This window comes from Triplophysa rosa, linkage group LG25 (assembly GCF_024868665.1).
Source record: "Triplophysa rosa linkage group LG25, Trosa_1v2, whole genome shotgun sequence".
Classification (NCBI taxonomy): Eukaryota; Metazoa; Chordata; class Actinopteri; order Cypriniformes; family Nemacheilidae; genus Triplophysa; species Triplophysa rosa.
In genome coordinates, this window is record NC_079914.1 from 456587 (window position 1) to 480241 (window position 23655).

Sequence of the window (23655 nt, forward strand, 5' to 3'; positions counted from 1 at the left end):
CCAAACTCAGTGCTTGTGCTGTTTTCAGCATCCTGCCGTTTTGGCAGATATGCACATTTTGATGTAAATAAAATACATTTAAATAGAAGCAATAATTTTGTGGCTATTCTTTCTAAAAAAATAAATATTTCAAAAGGAATTAAACGCTAATATTGTTTGTATTTTTCTTTACTTTCTGGGGATTGAAATAAACAAAATTATAAGCTAATATAAAAACAATCAGTGTTAAAAACTGTCGTCTTACCCTGATTCACAGTCATAAGCTTATAATAAACATTTATAAGTTGAGCTGTTGGGTTGGAATTTGCTGGAAATGTCCATTTGATGTCGTTTAGCTTCAGCCCATGTACTGTAAGTACATAAAGTACTCTGCAACTTCATGTTTTATTTGTCTAAAAGATGTAACGTTACTACATTAAAGTGTAAAATGTGTATATTTCACACCCCAAAACAGTGTATTTGCAGTCATCTCTAATACATTATGACAAGGAAACAGCAGTGGGAAAACATCCTTTCGCTCATGTCTTCTGTCCGGACATTTGTACTCATACAGTATAATGTCAAGCTGTTTCCTGTCTCCTCCCAAGTGGAACTGCTGGTGGGGTGGGGGGTCTCTTAAAATCCTTCCACGTCTCCATCCAGCCAGCCTAGTTTCCTGTCGCACTGTGTGAACATGTGCTCTCTGGGTTTCGCCAGATCTTTGGGTTTTGCTCTCTTACCTCTTGCCACCTGTTGTATTGTGGCTAATGTCCTGCTCTTCTTTCCTGACGCTCAGGTCACCTACATTCAGGAGAATAATGTCACCACATATGTCTGGTACTTTATGGGGATCGGAGGAGGTGGTCTGGCTGTAAGTATCGCATTTGTGTTTGTATTTGTCTTTGTGTTGCTGAATTTGTGCAGAGATTTGTGATTTGAAATGTCTGTCCGGGTCAGGTTGTGCTACATATTTAAATGCCCTCACAGGGGTAAACTGAAACCGCCAGCATTGTTAATTCCAACAATAGAAAAATGTCATAAATGGCCTTGCGTTCCTGTAGTTCAGTTGGCAATGCATAAATGTAAAACTCAAAGGAAAACCTCACAAAAACTCTTAAATACAAAAAATACAAATAATATACCTATTCCTTAAATAAGGCAAATAAAAATAAAACAAATGGAAGAAATCACCTTATTCCTCAAATGCAAATACTATTTAGTCAATGGCACTTTCCCATTTAATCATATTTTCATAAAAATATAATAAAACTTATTTTCTTTATATTAAGTGTCTGCTTTCCTGTCTGGAACTTTCCTCAATGCAGTGGAAACCAAAGTCCTGACCGACATTTTCTGTTCTAGTTGAATTTCCTGTGTTAGAAATGCATCACTTGACAAACATTGTTGACTTCAAGTGCATGTACTGTATAGCACTGCTGATGAGAGTAAGATATAACATGAAACACTGTCTGTCCATGTGCAGATACTGATTGCTGCCTTTGTATTTCTGGGAATGGGCAAATGTGCGGACGCCTGTGGGACAGAGAGCTGTGCGGTGAGTGTTAGGACGTCATCTCATATTGAATTGTCAGTCCCTGACAGGTTTAACAAGACCTTCATGTGTGTCTGTAGATGTGTGGATCAGTGCTAGCAGCTCTGGTGGGAATGGCCGGCTCTGGATACTGCTTCCTCATCTCTGCCTTCGCCCTACTGAAGGGACCTTATTGCTTAACCGAGATGGGATGGATGTCTCCTTTCGAGAATGATGGGGCAAAGTATGGGCTCTCTGCGTTATATTTTACTCTGAATTCTTAAAAACCGACTCCTTTTAACTCTGTTCTTCATTCATACAGGTATCTGTTCGCCCGTGAGGAATGGTCTGAATGCATTCAGCCCAAACACATTGTGGAGTGGAACGTGACGTTGCTGGCCATCCTCTTGGGTCTCAGTACATTTGAGTTCATCATATGTGTCCTGCAGTTCATCAGTGGACTGGTGAATGCCGTCTGCCGGCCGTGCTGTTATAAACAGGAATACAACCTGAATGTTTGAAGATCTATCAGAGGTGAAGCATACAAATTCATGATTCATGAACGGCTTTCTACTAAATGTTTCTGGAGATTGAGTCTGTATTAGCAGTGCACACTTTCTGTATAGAACAAAGATTTCTATATTGTTCACATGTTGTTAAGCATAAATGTATTTTTGTATGAGTTTGTAAGTTTTGTAAGTTATTTTGTAATTATTGAGAGTGATAGAAATATATGCTTAAACAATGTTTTATATGCAGTATCTATATTGTAAGTTGCTGTATGTTTTAATAATCATTTTAAGGAGTAAATGTCTCATTTAAAGCAACTTTTTTCTTTTGGTTTATTGACCTTATTTGGATCATTTCATGTTTTTGGTATTTGAATGTTTGCAGATTAACTGGAGTACAGTACAAATTCACTGCAATACTAGAAAAATATTTCCCAAGCCTCATTATCCTATTACAACATAAAGCTTCTGAACTGAGATTTGGACTTCTAAGCACAAGGCTTTAAACCCGAAACATACTCATGTATGAAAGTACATGAAACCTTCAGAACTTCAGAAATGATTATACAAGCCAAGAGTGCGGTGCAGCGGTGCAGCCGTTGTAAAATCTGAGGAGCAACAGTTTGAATAGAATTCTCTTGTGAAAGTTACTTAACAGAGTTCACTTTACTGACAGCAGCGGACACTCTGACATAGACAACAAGAGAAAAATTCCCCAAACCCTATTGATTTAAAAAATGTAAAAAAATAAGACATTATGTAGGCCTAATGCAAAAAAAGCCATGCCTGCCCACCACTAGTGAATATAGTGTGAAAACCTGCACTTGAAGGTATCTGTATCATTTTTAAATCTAAATCTCATCCTAAAGCAACACTTTGTAGTTTTTCGATCTTAAAAGAATGTCTTTCAAATTATTTCAGTGGTAGAACAACTCTTATCCGGACAAATTCTACTGTCGCTGCTACCTGAGCAGCCTCATAGTGGCTACAACCACACTCTGTAAGTTCTGTGTTCGGGTCGGTACACACAGCCCCGCCCATCCCCTGCCTGCGGAAGAGTGCCACATGGTTTCCAAACAACGATTGGGCATTTGCTGGTTCCGTTAGCTTAGTAAACAAATGCACATGTATTGCGCTGCCCACGGGGAAGCTTATACAGCGACATTATTTACAACGCTGGTAACAGACAATTGCGCTTATCAACCACATGGGGGAACCCGTGAGAGAAAGTTCTATAGTGTTGCTTTAAACAATTAAGTGTTTGTTTGGTATTTATTCTTCTCCAAACAAAGCAAAATATTTATCTTTAAAAATTAAATTCCAAATGGGCAGTATTAACAATACAGACCATTGTTGACACTTGACATGTACGGATATGCATGTCTGTCATCTGCTGTATATTATGATTGAAAATAACAGTTCAATTGTAATCCTCTAGAAAATTGTTTCAGTTACACTGGATCACAAGTGTACATCTAATAGAAAAATATTATAATATTACAATGCATTCATAATGTTCATGTTTTCTATGATTTCTCTGTTCTATATTATTACACAGTTTATTCTTTGTTTGTCTTTTCTGCTAACATGCATTTTCTTTAAAGCTGCTTTGCAACAGCAGAATATCATGCTATAAAAATGAAGAACTTTGAATGAGAGACGGACGGACAGCAGGCAGGAGTTTCCCAGGGCTCATCGGGTCACTCGCTGCCAGTAAATTCAAGGGTTATGTACTGACTGATGGACTGATAGTCATCTGTCTCTTGCCCTCTGTACGTCTGCTGTGATTGGCTGACTGCAGTCAACCTTTCACATTTAAAAGAGTGAAGCAACTTGTTATTTTGATAAACAAATTCCACAGATGCATCATGAAGGGGCTACAGTTGAATCTGCTCGTGCTTTTGTGTTACGCTGGAGTTGTTTCATCTATTACCAGAGAATATTTCTTGGCCATTAAGGAAATTCAGTGGGATTATGCACCTAGCGGTATAAACGTGATTCAGAACAAAACCATTAAAGAGGATGTGTAAGTACAAATACTTTTGTGTAGAATCTACTTCAGTAAATGGCTCTGTACTTACAGCTGATTTCAACCTAAATATTTTAACAAATTTTATTTGTAATTTATAATGGATTCATTAACTTGAAATGCTATAACACTTTCTTACAGTAATTATAGTTTTACTAGAATTTATTATTAGTTAGTGGTCTTTGCCAAATCAAGCATTACTTTTAATGTTGTATATAGACCGTTTTAGCAGCAACAATATAAACAATTGTTATGTTGACCAAACCTAACTTCTGGTAGACCTCCGCAAAGAGTATATAACGGTTGAGTAGTTTTAATGTAATACAATTAATATGCAATAAAATATTAAAATTAATTAAATATAAATCAAATTGTTATAATATGACCAAACACAGACAAGAAGTTAAAGGGATAGTTCACCCAAAAATGTTTCCCAAAAAATTCTGTCATAATTTACTTAAATTTCATTGTTTGGTTGAACACAAAGAAAGATATTTGGAAGAATGTTAGAAACCCACAGTTCTGAGCATAGCTGCGGAATGTAGGGGTGCTTAGGGTGCTGCAGCAACCCCTGTCGGCAGCATTGGGAAATTGATATAACTTTGGTTTTGTTTTTCACTATGTTTTTCATTTTCCACCTTTATTACTACAACTATTATAAATATTATTTCACTTTTATATAGCCTACCGTCAAACGTGGTTTGTAATTTTGAAAAATAATTATAGCGTATTTCTAAAGTTTATCTGACCTGAGTGCGCTAAAATTACAATATTAAAATGAGAAAAGTATTATATCAGCTAACTATGGAGAGTCTTTAAAAATATAAAACATATATAAACTGAATTTGAGTCTGATAACAGTTGATGTTAGTCTTACTCCCAACATCTCATCGAGTTGCTTAGTGGGATGGTAATGCTAACAGCAGGACTAGCAACAAGTGAGCCTGGAGGCTCTCACCCTCTGCCAATCTCCGCTGTTATCATCGCATCAAAACTAGGAGAGGTAGGAACACATTGCCACATTATAATGAAAAACAGCCAATTCACAAAGACATACTCCAGTCCAGTGTACATTAAAGCAAACATCACAGAATGCGCAAAATGATTCTGCCGTCCTCTATATATAGTGAAAGTGACCTATTAGTCAGATACGGTCACCCATAACTGAAATGTGACCTCTGCTTTTAACCCATCCAGAGAGTAGTGAACACACGCACAGCAAGTGGTGAACACACGTACACCCAGAGCAGTGGGCAGCTATCACTGCAGCGCCCAGGGAGCAAATAGGGGTAAGGTGCCTTGCTCAAGGGCACCTCAGTCATTACCTGCCGGCCCTGGGAATGGCGTGCCTCATTCATTCACCTTAGTTCTGAGTAGCCTGAGACCTCTCACGACTGCTGCAGTGGACAGCACGTGTTGTGGCAAGGAGGACACAACGTCTCGTTCCCTCCATCAGGGAACAGAGGTTACATCCATAACCGAGACGTTCCCTTTCTGTCGGTCTCTCAACGTTGTGTCGAACCGACAGATGGGGTTCCTATGGAAAATGTCATAACACTGTGCCCTGTCACAATCTCTAGTGAAGTGACGGTGACTGGCCTGGGTGTGTCAGCCGTGAGCGCTACCGCGAAATTGTAACCTACCAGTGGATAGGTAGGGGGTCCCAGAGCTTTCTCGAAAGGTGGGAAGGCCCCTGCCTTCAGCCTCACAGGCGGCAGCCTTGTTTCTCTAACAGCGAGAAGCCGCCCGGTACCGTAAGGCCACTGGGTAAGCGCTACTTCCTCAATTGGGGGATGCGCTACAGAGACCACTTCCTACCGCAGGGAGGAGTCTATTGGAGATACCAACATGGTCTCACCGATAGGGGAGAACTCATGGGAAGAAGTGCGGACTGAAGGAATTAACCGCGAGGTGGAGGTCCACCTAAGGAGGTCATGGGTTACCAAGGTGGGAACCAGCATGAGGATACATCAGACGGAACCGCCCTACTGGGGGGTTGCAACGTCTGGTAGCACTAGGTCCGGTTAAAGCTATGTTGCGAATAACTCCAGAGATACCCGGCCTAAGGGGCAGGGCTGCTCTGCCCAGCCCGCCCGCAGGAGGTGCTTGCTAGTGATGGATGGAGTGCCTGTTCTTCACCCAGTGGGGAAAGAAGGGAGGCTAGTTAGTACGCTGACCCCCTTAGGAAAAAGGGGGGAAGGTACTGTCATAGGCGTACACCCTACCGGCCGCCAGTCTTGCCTGATGCCCGCAAGACTCGAGCCGACACCGGTTTTACGCGGAGGCTGTAGGACCTCGCAAAGGTGATGGGTGTAACCCAACCCGCAGCTCTGCAGATGTCTGCCAGAGAGGCGCTCAAGCCAGTGCCCATGAGGAGGCTGTACTCCGTGTGGAGAGAGCTCTCACCCAGTGGGCATAGGCGATCTTAGGACAGGTACGCCATAGTGACGGCGTCCATGATCCAGTGCGCCAATCTCTGTTTTAGACAGCCCTCCCTGCTGATCTCCAAAACAGACAAAGAGCTGCTCAGAGCTTCTGTGGCTCTGCGTGCGGTCCAAGCAGAGGCGCAATGCGCGTACTGGACACAACACGGATGGGGTTGGGTCTTCCTCCCCGGTGGGGAGCGCCTGTAAGTTCACCACCTGGTGTCTCGGAGTGGTGGGAACTTTGGGCACGTAGCCGGGCCGGGGTCTCAAGATAGCGTGAGAATAACCAGGCCCGAGTTCTAGGCAATCTGTGGACACGGAGAATGCTTGTAGGTCCGCTACACTCTTGAGCATCCTCCCGAGAGCCGTCTTCATCGTGAAGTGAGAAAGAGCGGCATCTCCGAGGGGCTCCAGGACCGCATCAAGGTCGTAAGAGGGTACGGAGCGTGGGTGAGGTGGTAGCCTTCCCGCGCCCCTTAGGAACCAAATGATCAGGTTGTGCTGTGCTAGAGACTACCAGCAACTGGGTCGTGATGAGTGGCAACAGCGGCTACATACACGTTCAGTGTGGAAGGGGAGAGATTATTCTCGAGTCTCTGGAAGGACCGCACCCACTTGATCAAGCAACTCCGCGGGTCTTCTCTTCAAGAAGAGCACCAGGATGAGAAGAGGCACCACTATAGGCGTATAGTCGCCTATTGGCCAGGGCCCTAGCCTGAGTAGTCGTCTTAACCGCCGCAGGGGGTATGCCACACAGGATCCGTCCAGGGGCCAGACATGGAGGTTCCAGAGGTCTAGCCCGTGATGCCATAACGTGCCCTTCCCCTGGGAAAGCAGGTCCTTCGTCAGGGGAATCGGCCAGGGGGAAGTTGTCGTCAAGAGAATTAGCTCCGAGAACCAAGTCCGCTTGGGCCAGTATGGCGCAACTAGTACACTTGATGCTCCTCTTCCATGACCTTGCACAGGGTCTGTGCAATGAGGCTCACTGGGGGGAAGACATACTTCCCCTTGTCCCAAGGCCAGCTGTGCGCTAGAGCATCCATGCAGAGGGGGGCCTCGGGCAGGGAGTACCTTAGCGGGCAATGGATGGTGTCCAGGGAGGCGAAGGGGTCTACCTGAGCCCCGCAGGGATCTGCTCACCTGCGGACTCCACGGGAGGAGGCGTCGGGCGAGTCGTGTTAGCTGCCACCGCCACCCTGGCGGTTAAATACGCTACGGCAGTTGTGCTGTCCGACCGGACCAGCACGTGCTTGTTCTGCACGAGAGGTTGTAACCACTTCAGTGAGGGTAGCACATCCAACAACTCTAGGCAGTTGATATGCCTGCGCAGGTGGGGGCCCGTCCATCGCCCCGACACTGCGTGCCCGTTGCACACGGCACCCCAACCCTGCAGGGAGGTGTCTGTTGACCCTGACGCGTCTCGACCTGCCCGAGAGGGACCCCCGTCCGTAGAAAGGTCATTGAAGACCAAGGGGTTAGGGTGTGTTGGCAGAAAAGCGTAATCACCATCAGCCTGCTGCCGGTGTGCCACGCTCTCCAGGGAACTCGACTCTGTAGCCAGTGTTGGAGCGGTCTCATGTGCATCAACCCGAGGGGTATCACCACCGTCGAGGATGCCATGTGCCCAGGAGCCTCTTCCTGCTGACTGCTTGAAATATTCCAGGCAGTTCAACACTGACTGAGCGCAGTCGCGCTGTAATGGAGACAGAGTTGAGTTCCATACCAAAAAAGAGGATGCTCCGCACAGAGGAGAGTTTGCTCTTTTTCGGTTGACCTGTGGTCCCAATCGATCTAGGTGCCGAAGCACTAGGTCCCTGTGTGTACATAACAGATCTCACGAGTGTGTCAAATGAGCCAGTCGTCGAGATAGTTTAGTACCCGCACACCTCTCTCCCTGAGGGGAGTGAGGGTGGCTTCCACGATCTTCGTGAAGACTCGTGGGGAAAGGGACAGACCGAAGGGGAGGACTCTGTACTAATATGCCTGACCCTCAAAAGCAAACCGTAGGAACGGGCGATGACGAGGGAGAATTGAGACATGAGAGTAAGCGTCCTTCAGGTCGATTGCCATGAATCCATCTTGACATCTGACAGATGACAGGATACACTTCTGCGTGAGCATCCTGAACGGCAGCTTGAGTAGGTGCCTGTTCAGGGTACGCAGATCTAGCGACCCCCGCTCTTTTGGGGACGATGAAGTACGGGCTGTAAAACGCATTGAACATCTCGGCTAGAGAGATGAGCATGATCGCTTCCTCACCAGAGGGGTGGCGACCTCGGCCCGAAGCACGGGGCATCCTTGCCTCTGCTGAGGTTAAGAGGATGCCCCGAAACTTGGGCGGGCGTCCGGGGAATTGGATCGCGTAGCCGAGACGGAGCGTAGTCACCGTGACGGTTTGGGAAGCTCTTGTCAGGCTCCCAGGGACCGAGGCAGGGAGGCTAGGGGTACGTTCTGCTTCATCGACCTCCCGGGGGTGGTTCGATGGCTGGCAGTGTGGATCCCTTGCCGTGGGGGGGGACCCCCAGAGAGGAGATCGGCTCTGCAGTTTTACCTGCCTGGCGATGATGTAGCACAACGCACCATCGAATGAGAATGCTTAGGCTGATGATTATCCTCGACATTGGGTCTTGCCGCAACGTCGAGTTGCCGAACACCGTCGTGTAGAGGGTGAGAGCGGCTGTGATAATACCCAGACGATGATGTGGCACAACGCACCGTCGATTGAGAGTGCTTAGGCTGCTGATTATCCTCGACATTGGGTCTCGCCGTGACGCAACGTCAAGTTGCCGAACACCGTCGTGTAGAGGGTGAGAGCAGCTGTGATAAACGCCCAAAGAGGGAGAAAACTTTTAGAAATGGGCTGTTGAGACGGGGCAGGAACTGTCTTCGATGTCTCGAAGAGGACCAGGGCTGCTGGGAAGCAGACGGTGCATGGGATCTCGGTGGCCAGAGGGCGGTCGAGTCACGGCTGGGGAGGACATACTTGATATCCTCTGTCTGCTCCCTAACTGTCGAACTCGACAGTATCACCAAACAGCCCCCCCCCTTGCGAGATGGGTGCATCGAGAAAGCGGACTTTCTCAGTGTTACTCACCTGTGCAAGGTTCAGCCAGAGCTGTCTCTCCTGGACCACAAGTGTGGACATCGCCCGACCCAGGGCCTGCGCGATCACCTTGGTCGCCCGAGAGCGAGGTCGGTGAAGCCACGGAGTTCCTGCATAAGCACTGGGTCGGTCTTACCCTCGTGGAGCTCTCTCCGCGCATTGGCCTGCAGGAAGGCCATAGCGTGGAGAGAGGGGACAGCTTGGCCTGCAGCAGAGTAAGCTCTCGACACCTCAGATGCCAAAAAGCCTACGTGCTTTGGACGGGAGTCTAGGTCGAGCCCCTGGGGGACATCGACGTATCCTCTAGCTGCCCCACCATCGAGGTAAGAAAGGGTGATGGAACTAGTTCACGTGTACGCGCCGAAGGGGGCGTTCCAGGTCGTACTAGGTTCCTCATGCACTTCCGGGGGAGCACGGCACTGGGGGCGAGTGTGGCTTGGAGCCGCTCTCAAGCCCGATGTACCGTGTATCCAGCCGCGAGCGTTGGGAGAGGCAGTGCAGTGCACCGCAACCCAATGCCGGCAGTCCGGGAAAGCATGGCTGACATTTTGACGTCTGCTTCTTCCTGATCTCGACCCCCCGAGGGAGGGAGCTTCAAGGAATCGTCGGAGTCTGATGCCAGTAAGTCACCATCCGATGCTGCAACAGTGCGGGCAGGACGTATCCACAACATCTTCCCCAGCGTACTGGAAGCAGACATCGTGTCCGTCCCCCTCCTCGATGAGTGAGTTGCACCCACGAGAACAGCGGGACATGCCACGCTGCAGAAATTTGCTCTTTTAGAGAAAACACTTGAACACTTCTGGAACCGCCGAGATGCCCAGGGGAAGTCGCTGCAGGAAGAGACAGTCCGCTGCACCACGTAGTAGAGCCGGCAGTCTTGTAGCGAAGTCTGTTGATCATGAGCGAAGGCTCCGAAGAACAAAAGGTGAATGAATGAGGCACGCCGTCTCCCTTTTATACCCGGATATCCGGGGGCGGAGTCTGGCATGCACATTTCATTCGCCAATTTTCATTGGCCTTTTCTAAGAAGTCGGAAGCGATTGGTTCTCAGGGACGAACCCCATCTGTCAGTTCGACACAACGTCGAGAGACCGACAGAAAGGGAACTGTCTGTTGCTCACATTCTTCCAAATATATTTTTTGTATACATTTTTTTTTATAGAAATGTATACAGGTTTGAAACAGGTTTGAAACAACTAGAGGGTGAGTAATTAATTACAGAATTTTCATTTTTGAGTGTAATGGGCTTAAATTTGCCCCGCTCTATATTGAGATAACATATAATCCTACAGATTTACAATAAATAAAGATTAGAATATCAAAGAGATGTGGAGGTGGTCCCTTTAACAACGCTCTAGCAACCAGAACAGCCTAGCAATGCTTTTGTGCTGCACAATTTATACTACAAAGATGAATGATGGCATCAAATGTGTGCTATCATTCATTACAAAACATTGAAAATATAATTGAATACTGTAACAGTAGGGGAGACCGGGGGCAGTAATGACACTTAATCTGCACATGCGGAGTAGGATTCTCTGTCTGTCTGTGGAAAAGGAGCGCGATCTTTATACCTCAACTGAAGTTTTCACCAAAACACTGATTTTCATTGCTGCTGCGTAGCAAGTACAGAGACTTGCTACTGCCAATACATACACAAGATGCTGCTGTGTGCATGATGTGTTTGATTGGGGTTGGAGCTGAAAGCTTCAGGAGGGTAGCTCACCAGGAACAGGGTTGGAGAGCCCTGGCGTACATGATCACCCTGTAGCATAGGTGGAGCTGGGGAAGGTGGAGGGTATCTGAAGCGCGCTGCAATGCTACGACAATAGGCCCTTTTCACATGACGTCACGCATCTTCCGTTCTGCCACGAAGCAGTGTATCATTACTTCTGCTAGTGCCTCAGAATGGAGTTTACCATGTCCCTTGCACAGCTGCCACAAATACGGCTAGATGATGTACAACATCGTGCAGACAAATTTTCGCTTATGACAAGATCAAATCTAGATCAAGGATACAAATTCTTCGTTGAACAGTACCTGTTTGATTATGAAGGTAAGTGTTTTGTTTTCTTTTTGTTTTAGCGGAAGTTAAGTGACATCATTGTGAAAAGGGCCTATCACTTGCCAAGATTTAAACATTGAGCAGCAAGCTCATTGGCTGCTGATACAGAATGAACCAATCAGCTGCGCCGTGTGGTAAAGTTATTGTGTCAGATTGGGTTAGACTATAGGACTGCGTCACCTAGAGTTTCATGGCAGAACTTTCTCTGTCATTTGAATCATATACAAAAAAACGTAATTAATGTTATTAAATACTACGGCAGTAACGTGATCACTTTGAGGTAGGCTTTTATTTGACATATGGCATTTTTTGATAAAAATTTGGTAGATTATTTAGCTGTTAAGTAGATTGTGTTGCCGCCCTGTCTAGCAATGTGTGTTTATGACGGTTTCAAAGCAACAACATAAAGCGCTACTCCGCATTCACGTTTTTGTGGCCCAAACGTAACTTCTGGTACACATCCGGAAGGAATAGAGTACCTGTGGATTGTTTCTGATAACAACCAAAAAACATTACATCTGCCAGCAAGTTAAAAGTAGTAGTATTTGGGTTACCAGTAGATGAACCGTTACTTGGCTAAACTTAAATGCGACTAAGTTACACAACCCTTTCAACAAATTGCTTTTTAGCAAAATTAATATGCAATGAAATTTAACAATTTGTTACTTAATACAATTTTCATACAACAAAGTAACAACATAATTGAATATTATTATTAATTAAATAAAATATAAATAGTTATATTATAGCCAGACTGTTCAACAAACACAGACTGAATGTTAATTTCGGGCCAGGTGCATGTGTCCGATGAAACCGTCTATATTTAAACTAAAATAAATGTTTGTCAAAAATTCTATCGTTTTTCATGATGTTTATTTAGTTGGCTCGTGCAATTTTCGTTAAATAACTTTAAAAAAAATGTCACATGATTTCCGATAAGGAAAAATAGGGTGTGTTGATGCTCCCTGGTTTTTGTGTTGCATTGTGGGAATTTTTAGGGAACAAACATTTCAGTGCACTGGGAGGATTTTACAAATGAGTCGGTGCCCTGACTACTGAACAAGGGAGCTAAATGAGACCTAGCGACCCATAGCCTTTAAAATATTTTTATAGATATAAGATATATTTATGTATATAAGATATACATTATTACCCCGGTGGGCATATTGTTTGCATTAACCTTAGAGCTCAAGTACACTATTTTGCAAATCCCATCGAATATAAAAGGCTGACAGAGAGTCGGGCCGGTTTGGTGTTTTGCAGAGAGGCACGAGTGTTCCTGGAGAAAGGAGAGAAGCGCATAGGGCGGGTGTATAAGAAGGCTGTGTATCAGCAATATACAGATGCAACCTACAGGCAGGAGATAGAGAAACCCAAATGGCTGGGCTACTTAGGGCCCCTTATCAGTGCAGAAGAGGATGATACGGTTATTGTGCACCTGAAGAACATGGCCACACGAGCGTACTCCATCCACGCTCACGGCCTCAGTTACAACAAGACCAGTGAAGGTTTGTGTTGCACACAAGCGTTAAAGGCACAAAAGTGAATGGGTCCCACTATCCCACTCATAGAAACACTGTGTCATTTGTCCCCAGGAGCGCTGTATCCCGATTCATCAGAGAAGATAGAGAAAACTGATGATTCTGTGGGCCCTGGAAAGTCTTTCTCTTATATTTGGACTTTACCTGCTTCCCACTCCCCTGGCAAAGACGACACCAACTGCCTGACAAGAATTTACCACTCGCATGTCAACGCTCTTAAAGACATTGCATCTGGTCTTGTTGGGCCGCTCATCATATGTAAAAAAGGTACACAGCTTTGACAGCTTAACAGACACAGAAGTTTTCATATTTTTTTACATTGTGCCAAACTGTGCCAGAGAAGGGAACCAAACCACGAACAGAGTGTTGTTTAGTGATTTATGTGTTCAGGTTATTAAGCTTAAAATACTGCAAACTCACACTCAGACACCATTTTTCTGGTATTTAAGCCCTATTTCACTCGTTCTCGATCAGTCACATTTCGTTTTCATGTCAGGTTGGTTAGTTGATGGCTAAATTTGCTATAGGTTTCTAAAAACAATGTGGTTTGAATAAGATGAACCTTAATGACTTTCATATGATGACAATTTCATACTTTTGCTTTGAGGCTATATTTTAAATGTCTTTTTTTTAATTATCAGGTACTTTGGATGTTCATGGTGATAAGTCAGCTGACTATCTCTATGCCCTTATGTTTACTGTGTCTGATGAGAACCTCAGCTGGTACCTGGATGAAAACATCAAGACGCACTGCTCAGCAACCGCCAAGGTCAACAAGGAGGACGAGGACTTTCAGGAAAGCAATAAAATGCACTGTGAGTAAAATCAAAGTGTTTCATTAGAACTGTGAAACATTATCTGTAAAAACGCCCACGTTTTGGGTAAAAAGGGAGAGAATAAGTATTAAAACGGATAATTGTGGCGTGATCTATTTGTCTACTGCACATTTGAGCACATTAATGATGTCATACAGGTACACTGTAAACAAAAAAACATACTCCATATTTCATGCCTTTTTATTTTATTTCTACAGCACTTTTTAGAATTTGCATGGTTACAGAGCAGCTTTACAGAAAATACATTCCAGCACAAAAATATGACAAAAACAGCAATACATGACTTATTTGCAACAATATCATAGGAAGTTGATTTTACACTACAAGCTTTAAAAGCCATGTGAGATAGTATTCCAAATTAAACATATTACATTTGGGGGTTTTATTGTTATTTCACCGCAGTGCTTTCAAACTGTCACATTGTTCTGTGTTCTGGAGTCGTATGTGGCTAAATCAGAAAATCCTCTTACTATTTTCCTGTAGCTATTAATGGTTATGTCTACGGTAATCTGCCGGATCTCAGTATGTGTGTGGGCAATAAGATCCACTGGCATCTGTTTGGGATGGGAAATGAGGTGGACATCCACTCAGCATACTTCCATGGCCAGGTACTGACGGACAAAAGCTACCACACTGACACCGTCAGTCTGTTCCCAGCTACCTTTGTCAATGTGGAGATGGTTGCAGATAATCCTGGTCAATGGCTTCTCAGCTGTCAAGTCAACGATCACCTCAAAGGTAAAAGATCAATGCCACTAAATTCAGGGGGAAGTGTTTTGTAATTTCTGCATGTTGTAACAATTATGATATTTTTTCTTTGCTTGCTTGTGACATTGATATAAATACCAGGTTTAGCTTGAATAAATCTGTGCATGTAAACAGATTTGTGACAGTTTTAGACTCTGTAACCAGCAAAACAATTCAGGGAACAGGAGCTATTGTAGCAAAATGCCAGAAATGACATTTATATCTATTTTCAGCTGGCATGCAGGCCTTTTTTGAGATTAAGAAGTGTTTCCCACATGTGCACAAACCCAGACCATTTGGAGAAGTGAGACAGTATTACATTGCAGCTGAAGAAATCATCTGGGATTATGGCCCCACAGAAATAAACCAGTATACAGGAAAGAAACTCATGGATGACAGGTAGAAATATTTTCTTGAGTCCTGTTAAAGAAGATAAGCCATGAAGATTCATGTCTTTTTAAACTGAACCATGACTTTAAATATCCACAGTGTGTCTGACACTTACTTTGACAACCGTAACGACCGCATTGGAGGCAAATACAAGAAGGTCCAGTATGTGGAATACATCGATGATAAATTCACCAAACGCAAAGAGAGGACATCTGATGAGCAACACCTAGGAATTCTGGGTAATTCTGCAGTTTAATTTACCTTGTGGTTATTATGTAGACACAAGCTTTTACAGCAAATCCAGCAAATAGTCAGGTATAGCACAACTAGAAACACAATTTTACTGACAAATATGAGCCCTTTCTGCTTTAAAGTTACCTTTATTTTAATTTCAGTTTAATTTGTTTATTGCAAATAGACTACTAACGCTATTAACGATAATGTCGAGCTTCCGTTATCCCTCTGCTGCGTGTGAACCAGAGCTTGTTTTTCCGGCAAATGACTTAGGCTACATTCCTGTGACGAACGCGGCATTTTTTGTTTTATTTCAATAGGACAAGGTCTCCTCTGTGCGAGAGCTTTCGTCACCGTCATTTGCCAGAAAAACAAGCCTCTGGTTCACGTGCAGCAGAGGGATAACGGAAGCTAGACATTATTGTTAATATTGCTGTCAATATGGATATTTCTCTTAAACAAATGCATCGGTTCGCTTCAGATGACCTTTGTTAAGACCACAGAGCCGTGTCGAGCAGTTCTTTGATCGATGGATGCACTCCCATTCTACCGCGAAAAAGGATGCATGGTATTATATTATTATTATTCTTCAAGAAGAAAGTCATATTCAGTTAGGATGCCTTGAGTGTCAGTAAAACATGGGGAAATTTTGTTTCTTGGCTGATGTATCCCTTTAAATTAGGATATTTAAGTAGTTTTTACAAACATGCCTTACAAAACGACATTACTTGTGTGCAATTTGAGACAAAACAATAGCACTGATGTATTTTAAGTTATGTGTCAGTGCAAGCTGTTTTCAGTTTAGAAAGCTCTCATTTACTTTAGTGTGGGACTAGTCTTAAGCCCTGTATGGGAAACCACCCCTAAATCACTTGAAGCTATGTAGAAGACAGGCATATTCCTGTAAATGAGTTACAATGATTCAGCCGTAAGATCTTTAAAAAAGATAAAAAAGGTAACCTCACAGTAGCTGAACTACAGTGTTGCTTCTCCATTACCAAACTACTTTTTCCAGCTACAGTAGTATCAGTGTGATCAAATGCCACTTCATATTTCAAGTTGCAGCACATTCAGGAAGCATCATTGTGTTTCTTTTACTTCACTAACAGCTGATCACAAATCCAGAATACTTCATCATTAAGCCTTCTTCATCATTGACAACACAAAATGAAGGCCCGTGGTTTGTTTTTCAGGTCCAATAATCAGAGCAGAGGAAGAGGACACAATAAAAGTAACATTCAGAAATAAAGCCAGCAGACCCTACAGTATTCAACCTCATGGAGTTCAATATAACATTGAAATGGATGGCACTCTTTACCACAATGTCCTTGAAGGTAAAGAAATAACCTTTTAATATTACAACCTGCAAACCAACTCTAATTATGCTACTGTAATAATTTTTTTATTCAGAGACATACACAGAGAAAAAGCTCCGGGAACTCAAGAAAGAAGCAAGTAAGAGCAAAATGATATTCTCAATGATATTTCGAAAGATCTACAAATATAGGGTTGAATGATCTGGGATTATTTCACAAAAGTGTACTTTTCTGTCCTGGCTGGACTTCAACCCTTCATGTCAAATGTCCAAATTTACTCAGCCTCGGAAATTAAATAAATGTATCAGATTTGGCCATTGTCACCAATGTCACTACTGGTTAATGTTCAATCGAGTCAAACAGAAATTTAGACATTCTTTCACATCGGAGATTATGCAGCATTTCTAAAATCTTGTAAATATTAAATAGTAATTTAATGCTGGTTAACATCAACGTTACAACAAAGAATTGGATGTCCATTTGATTTGAGTTATTGACACTTCACAGAAAATGTCATTATGCAATCATTAAATGTAAGACAGTGGTGGTTTTGACTTTATTCAGGAATAGTTAAGCCACTTCCAGCAGCAATGGTCCTTCCTGATACCACCTATCATTATGAGTGGGTGGTGCCTAAGGGTGGAGGACCCACCCAAAATGATGCCGACTGCATCACATACCTGTACTATTCCGCTGTTGATCCCATCCAAGACACCAACTCTGGGCTAGTCGGACCGCTTCTCATCTGCAAGCCAAAATCTTTGAAATCTGGAAAACAGGTGAGAGAGGTGGACGCTGAGCTACTACCAGGCCCACATAGAAAGCACAGACTTTTCCCTTCTCATTCTGTGGAAAACTGGTAATATACTTTTATTAGTAGTTGAACAACGTATTAAATCAGCCAAAACATTAAATAAGCAATCAAACACAAGACGTGGAGGATGTGTAAACAATTTATTTTCCTGAGTTCGGCAGCAGAATCTATGTGGGCCTGGTTGTTTTCAGACAAAAGTATTTAACAATCCAGTACTAACAACTTTTCCAATACTCATTTTCCATCGCAGAAGAACGTAAACAAAGAGTTTCACCTTCTTGCTTCCGTTTTTGATGAGAACTTGAGCTGGTATTTGGATTACAACATCAACAGATATGCAAAACAGCCCAAATCTGTAAACAAAGATAATGAAGACTTTCAGGAATCCAATAAAATGCACTGTGAGCACTGATCAAAGATATATTTGCATTCAACGCTCAAAACGGATTGGTCGCTCTTCAACAAGTGTTAATTCTTCATCCACAGCTCTAAATGGATACATGTATGGAAATCTCAAAGGCTTGAATATGTGTAAGGGTGATAAGGTGTCTTGGCATCTATCCGGGCTGGGATCAGAGGCAGACATCCATGGACTATACTTTGAGGGCAACAGATTCCTCTACAAAGGAACCAGAAGAGACACCATCAATGTTTTTCCTCACATCTCTCATACCATCATCATGGAGCCTGACAGCATGGGTACATAAAATATCTTTACAGAAGTAAATGTACATATAAGCTTAATAATTGACTAATGGCGTGTTGAGTGTAAAGTAATACTCATCTGAAGTGTACGATGTAGTTAGTCTGGAGTTAGTTAGTTATCTATAATTCCATTGTCTGTCAACAATTATTCAGTACTTTTACTCAAACTTTAGAACATACCGAAATCAAAATAATGAAGTAAATGTGCTGGTCTGATTATGTCTGCAGGACAGTTTCAGGTGGTTTGTAAAACCACAGATCATTACCATGGGGGAATGAGAGCCAACTACACTGTAGAGAAGTGTCACTTCTGGAACCGTCAGTCTGAGGTGATGCTGCAGCAGAAAAAATATTACATTGCTGCCGTTGAGATGGAATGGGATTATTCCCCCAACCGCACCTGGGAGGAAAAGTTGCACAACAGTCTGAACAACAGGTAGTTGACCAACCCATTTCACTGTAAGCTTTTGTCATGTGGGAAAAAATTATCATTATTAGTCATCAAATGAATTCTATGTGGAAGGGAACTCTATGTCAATAGCTAAACTAATGAGAACTCCTGGAGAGATAACAACAGAAAACTTTGAACAACAGAAAATCAGATGATTAGGCTTTGCTTTAAGCTAAATGTTTCTCTAGTTTGAAGGGCAAATAAATTCCTTGAAACCCCTAATATCTATCCCATGTATATGCTGCAGTTTCTGCAAATCAAAGCTTTGATCTTCTGTCTTACCTTTTCAAAGAAGCATTCCTCTTTCAGTATGTATTTGATAAAGCTCTTGTTCCGGGCTCACTTGGTCCCTTAGACTAGCTCTCGCTAGAAAACCGGTCGCAACCAGAGAGCAATATTTTCCCCTTATAATGCAAAGAATATGGCTACAGCGGCTGAGTTGCTTGAAGTTCTTGCATATACAGTCAAGAAACTAAGGCTTGATTGGTCTAATCCAGATGTGCCCTCTGGCTGGATGAATGAGTCATCATAAGCAGATGTTCCTTCAGCTGCGGATACTCGCCCAAGCTGCGGATCGTTCAGTGCTCTACAGGCAGCATTCTGAGAAAAAGAGGCAGGTGGAGATGGAAAAATCAATGTGCTATAGAAAGAGATCCATCTTCCTGGCATGTTTGTTCTCCACAAAATGATTTGGCATTTGAGAGATTAAAATATGAAGCATCTGCCAGTGAATAGATATGATTCTATACAGGCTTCAGATATTGTCACTCTTAGGGTGGAACTGATAGTGTCAGGGGTTTGTTCCCTCTCTTTCAATGAACCAGGGTTATGCACATAACCTCCACAATAACAAACTACAAGAAAAAGTCAGTAAACTGCAAAGGCAACAGTTCTTGTAAAAAATGATTTGTTATATCAGTCCAGGCAATGAGTACCTCAAGAAAGATGGGAAATTCATTGGTTCAAAATACAAGAAGGTACTTTACAGAGAGTACACTGATGAAACATTCACAAAACCAAAGGAGAGACCTGCTGATATGAAACACTTGGGAATGATGGGTAAATATTTCAAGCATATGCACCAATGCTTGATACATACTTCAAAATTAATTTGAATGTTTACAAAGCTCCAGAATATGAGAAATGATAGTGTTGCTCACCTTAGGAGCCATGATTCATGGTAATGTGGGGGAGAAGGTGAAGGTTGTCTTTAAGAACATGGCGAAGAGACCATACTCCATACACGCTCATGGAGTTAAAACTGACAGTCCTCAAGTCACTCCCACACGTCCAGGCAAGTGATGTTCTGATATAGAGCACTAAAGTCGGGTTAAGGAAATAACAATCCCGTTTATTTTGTTCATTTATTAATTAATTAATTCAATCATTCATTTTCCTCTCCCAAAGGTGAAACTCAGACATATACCTGGTACATACCAAAAAGTGCTGGGCCGACAGAAGAGCAGGAGGAGTGCAGTGTTGGAGCATATTACTCCACTGTAGATGTTATTAAGGTAACTGTAATGCCAGATAGCTTCTGTATGTGGAGATCTTGGGCCTCATTTATAAAATGCTGCGCAGAAGCCATGGTGAAGCCATTTGATTTTACAATAATTTCTCAAAGTGCGTACGTGTGCTTCATAGAACGGACGTACACACAGAAAAGGTGTAAACGCCTCTCTTTCAGATGTGAAATCTATAAATCGCAAATTATGTTGAAATTGTGCGCAGATGAAGTTTCAGATCTCCGCCTTATAAACATAATCAATATCATTGACACATTAAAGAGCATCTGTAAACTTCCAAATCCTATACGAGTGGCAAGAATGACTTTTATTTTCAAAAACCTACAGTACTATGACAAGCAAAAGTGCGTACGTCTGCTCAGATTCTGACGTGGCGCTATGCACTTTTCAATGTCAAAGACATTGATTGTATAAATGAGGCCCCCTATATCGTATTGAAACTCTCTCTCATTGCAGGACATGTATAGCGGTTTGATTGGGCCGCTGGTCATCTGCAAGAAGAGCCTAGCACGTAAACTGGGGCTAAAGAAAGAGATTGAGGAGTTTGCTTTGCTCTTCATGGTCTTTGATGAAAATCAATCTTGGTTTCTTGATGATAACATCAAAGCTCATGTTAAAAACCCTCCCAAAGGGCTGAAAGAAGATGCTGAGTTTATTGAAAGCAACAAGATGCACGGTGAGCACGAAAGCATAAATGACCAGATGTGACCAACATGATCAAGAAACAAGTACTTAAACACTCAGGTTCCCACTTGGTTTAATTACTTAATCTGAATCAGAGTTTGATTCTACTTTTGTGGATGCGTGCAAATCTGAAAAACAAACAGAACCTCGGATGTCAAACCAGTTCAGGGTTCACATCAGATGTTCTAGGGGTGGTTTCCAAGACGGGCTTAAGCCTAGTCCCAGACCAATTTAAATGTTAGATGTGTCTCAATGGAAAACAACTTGCACTGACATATATTAAAATATATCAGTGCGATTGTTTTGTCTCAAGATGCCCACCAGTAATGTTTTTTGTAAAGTATGTTTTTAAAAACAACTTAAATATCCTAATTTAACCAAGGCCTAGTCCTGCCTTAAGATGATCCCCATCCGGCAAACCGCCCCTAGCCCCAATGTTAAGTAATGGCTATTCACCTGTCCATCACAGGTATCAATGGTTTAGTGTACGGTAACCTAAAAGGCCTTAACATGCGGGTGGGAGATAAAGTGTACTGGTATCTGATGGGAATGGGAAATGAAGTGGACATGCACACCACTCACTTTCACGGACACAGTTTTGAGTATAAGGTAAAGAATCTAATCCATCCACTCACCCGCCTACCGATATTCCATTAAAACCTTTTATGTTTTTTTAAGTGTTTAAGACTTTGTTTTACCATTAGATCAGTGGAACGCACCGGGCAGATGTCTTTGATTTGTTTCCTGGGACGTTCCAGACGGTCATCATGCGTCCGCTGTATCCCGGAACATGGCTACTACACTGTCACGTGACGGACCACATAAAGGCTGGAATGGAAACCACGTACACTGTTCTCGACAAAGATGGTGAGTCTGCTTATATAATAGCAAACATTATTGTAAATGAAGGTGAACATTTAAGTTGAATAAAAAATACATGTTTGTTTTTAGGGAAGAGGAGAGGTTTCCTGGGCTTGTTTGGTAGTGGTTAAATCATTATCATCTGTAACAGGAAGATTTCATTAGAATACTTTGCCATGGCTTTTCTAAATAAAAAAATTAAAATGTAATTCATGGGTTAATTGTTTTATTAAATAAAGCATGCAAGAAGAAATAGTTGTGAACTGAGGGTGTGACTACAAATGAGTGAGTTTCTATTATTTGCATTACTGTAGTACAAAATTATTTACTAACATGCACACAGTATACACAGAATGTTGACTAAACTGAACAATTAGCATTTTATTGTAAAAAAAACCTGCATAAGACACATTTATACATATTATACAGGCTGAGGGGTGCAAACAAACATTTATACGTGAATCATTCTACAATTAGGGGTACATGTCATGTCCATGGACTCTATTATCCATTTTACTTTAATCTGCTGTTTTTGTGCTGTCTGATTTGGTCAATGTGAGGTTTTGCTCTTCAGATCAGCTCTAGAATACATGTTTCTGTATATATTTCTTACAAGGTGTTTTAAAAAGTATTTTGCTCATGCATCTACATTAAATCATCCATTTACTTACTGTATGTCAGAGAAATTAGTGTCAACCCTGTTACTCCCCATATAACCCCCTATAAATCACCAATGGTTTGTTACAAAGTCACATGTCAAACATCACATGATGTCATTTCCTTTTTTGGAGGAAAATTTGAAGACCGTGTGGTAAATCATAACTTCTCCTCTTCAATATTTTATCCATATTATTGTCTGCACATAGAGTAGATTAATTGACCATCAACAGTGTTATCAACGTGTTCTGTTGAACTTGCGTCACATGTTATATTTATAAATATGTAGAGAAAGAATATAAAAACATAGGTTAATCAAGGTCATGTACTAACTAGTCCAAGGTCAGCAGTTTGCACAAGGCCCTAAAGTGGCTGAAATGTCAACTGTGTTACCTGTCAACCGTGTTACCATCAACGATTGACAATGTTGGCAATTCAGTGTTAATTTATTATAAAAAATTAGAGCATAAGCTTGCTATATAATTTATTTTGCACATTAAGGGGATATATTATTCAACCACCTAGTTTATTTATCAAAAAAAAGAATACTGATTTCCAGACTTTTTGGACCTGAAATGTACCCCTAAATATAGAATCACTCACATCATGAGATGATATAAGCTTAAATGGTCAAACACAAACATACGCATACCATGAGATGATACATGCTTTACTGGTCTTGTACATATAAATGTAAAAGCCACCCAAAACATTCAAACAAAAATTAACTACAACCCCTCTAGTCTTATGTAACTAGTCTTAATTGACCTACCAATATTTATTGTATTTTCAATCACTATTATAATGTGTATTTTGTTTCATAAATTCAGATGAGATAAAGGAGTACTTGTGTTTTGAGGTAAACTCTGACCCCTAAAATAACATTCTGGGTTTTAGGATTGCCATGTATCTTTCCAATCAGACAGAAGACAACAAACTGTTATGTGATAATTTGCATTCAATGCAGTAGGTCGCCTATAAATATCTGTAAACAGGTTTAGTGTTGATTGTCTGAAATATACCGATGGAAAATGAGTCCTCACATAAGAAGATTTCTCTGGCTGCACTCAAGCAGATGTGGCAGGAAAAACTGAGCCGTTCCATCATCCGGTAACAAGTCCAGGAACTCTAATGGGTTCAGTTCTATGGCCACCACAGCCAAAACGTCTGAGAAACACAAGAGCATTTCCTTTATAGCAGCAGAATTCACTTCAATCTGTTGTGTCGTGTTTGAAAAAAACAAAAGTT

The 23655-nt window shown here is 42.3% G+C and overlaps 3 protein-coding genes across 7 annotated transcripts in view; 2 read left to right on the top strand and 1 right to left on the bottom strand.

Moving 5' to 3' along the window:
• The first annotated feature begins 626 nt into the window (after positions 1-626).
• Positions 627-2331, top strand: tm4sf18 (transmembrane 4 L six family member 18). The gene is made up of 4 exons (XM_057324936.1): positions 627-850; positions 1463-1534; positions 1612-1754; positions 1833-2331. The coding sequence occupies exons 1-4, from the start codon at positions 674-676 to the stop codon at positions 2029-2031; spliced, it is 591 nt and encodes a 196-aa protein (XP_057180919.1). The 5' UTR covers positions 627-673; the 3' UTR covers positions 2032-2331.
• Positions 2332-3689: 1358 nt separating this feature from the next.
• Positions 3690-22597, top strand: cp (ceruloplasmin). Of its 2 annotated transcripts, XM_057324921.1 has the most exons (20): positions 3690-4045; positions 12909-13153; positions 13241-13453; positions 13828-14001; positions 14506-14760; positions 15003-15168; positions 15259-15398; positions 16587-16727; positions 16804-16848; positions 17274-17488; positions 17774-17924; positions 18010-18222; positions 18457-18664; positions 19599-19738; positions 19845-19973; positions 20087-20193; positions 20662-20881; positions 21359-21498; positions 21594-21756; positions 21841-22597. In XM_057324921.1, exons 1-20 carry the CDS (start codon positions 3888-3890, stop codon positions 21879-21881), a joined length of 3264 nt encoding a protein of 1087 aa, XP_057180904.1. In that variant the 5' UTR covers positions 3690-3887; the 3' UTR covers positions 21882-22597. The 2 variants fall into 2 exon arrangements, with proteins under 2 accessions (XP_057180904.1, XP_057180903.1); XM_057324920.1 differs by having other exon boundaries at positions 3691-4045; positions 21594-22597.
• The window catches only part of hps3 (HPS3 biogenesis of lysosomal organelles complex 2 subunit 1), a 28157-nt gene continuing 24392 nt past the window's right edge, over positions 19891-23655 (bottom strand). For 3 of the 4 annotated variants that reach the window (XM_057324924.1, XM_057324923.1, XM_057324926.1), the window contains 2 exons: positions 23451-23574; positions 19891-19998 (listed from right to left, as the gene is read on the bottom strand). In XM_057324924.1, the coding sequence (XP_057180907.1) occupies positions 19956-19998; positions 23451-23574 (167 nt within the window). In that variant the 3' untranslated portion in view covers positions 19891-19955. Of the gene's footprint in view, positions 19999-21885; positions 23575-23655 lie in introns of those variants that run through there. The other variant, XM_057324925.1, reaches the window with a different exon arrangement.

Excerpts from the sequence above, each read along its gene's own strand:
- cp (XM_057324920.1), top strand. The coding sequence starts at position 3,888 with ATGAAGGGGCTACAGTTGAATCTGCTCGTGCTTTTGTGTTACGCTGGA. Across the intron at positions 17,489-17,773 it reads CTTTGAAATCTGGAAAACAG|AAGAACGTAAACAAAGAGTT; the intron begins GTGAGAGAGGTG and ends TTTCCATCGCAG. Across the intron at positions 20,882-21,358 it reads TGAAAGCAACAAGATGCACG|GTATCAATGGTTTAGTGTAC; the intron begins GTGAGCACGAAA and ends TGTCCATCACAG.
- tm4sf18 (XM_057324936.1), top strand. The coding sequence starts at position 674 with ATGTGCTCTCTGGGTTTCGCCAGATCTTTGGGTTTTGCTCTCTTACCT. Across the intron at positions 851-1,462 it reads TCGGAGGAGGTGGTCTGGCT|ATACTGATTGCTGCCTTTGT; the intron begins GTAAGTATCGCA and ends GTCCATGTGCAG. Across the intron at positions 1,535-1,611 it reads GTGGGACAGAGAGCTGTGCG|ATGTGTGGATCAGTGCTAGC; the intron begins GTGAGTGTTAGG and ends GTGTGTCTGTAG.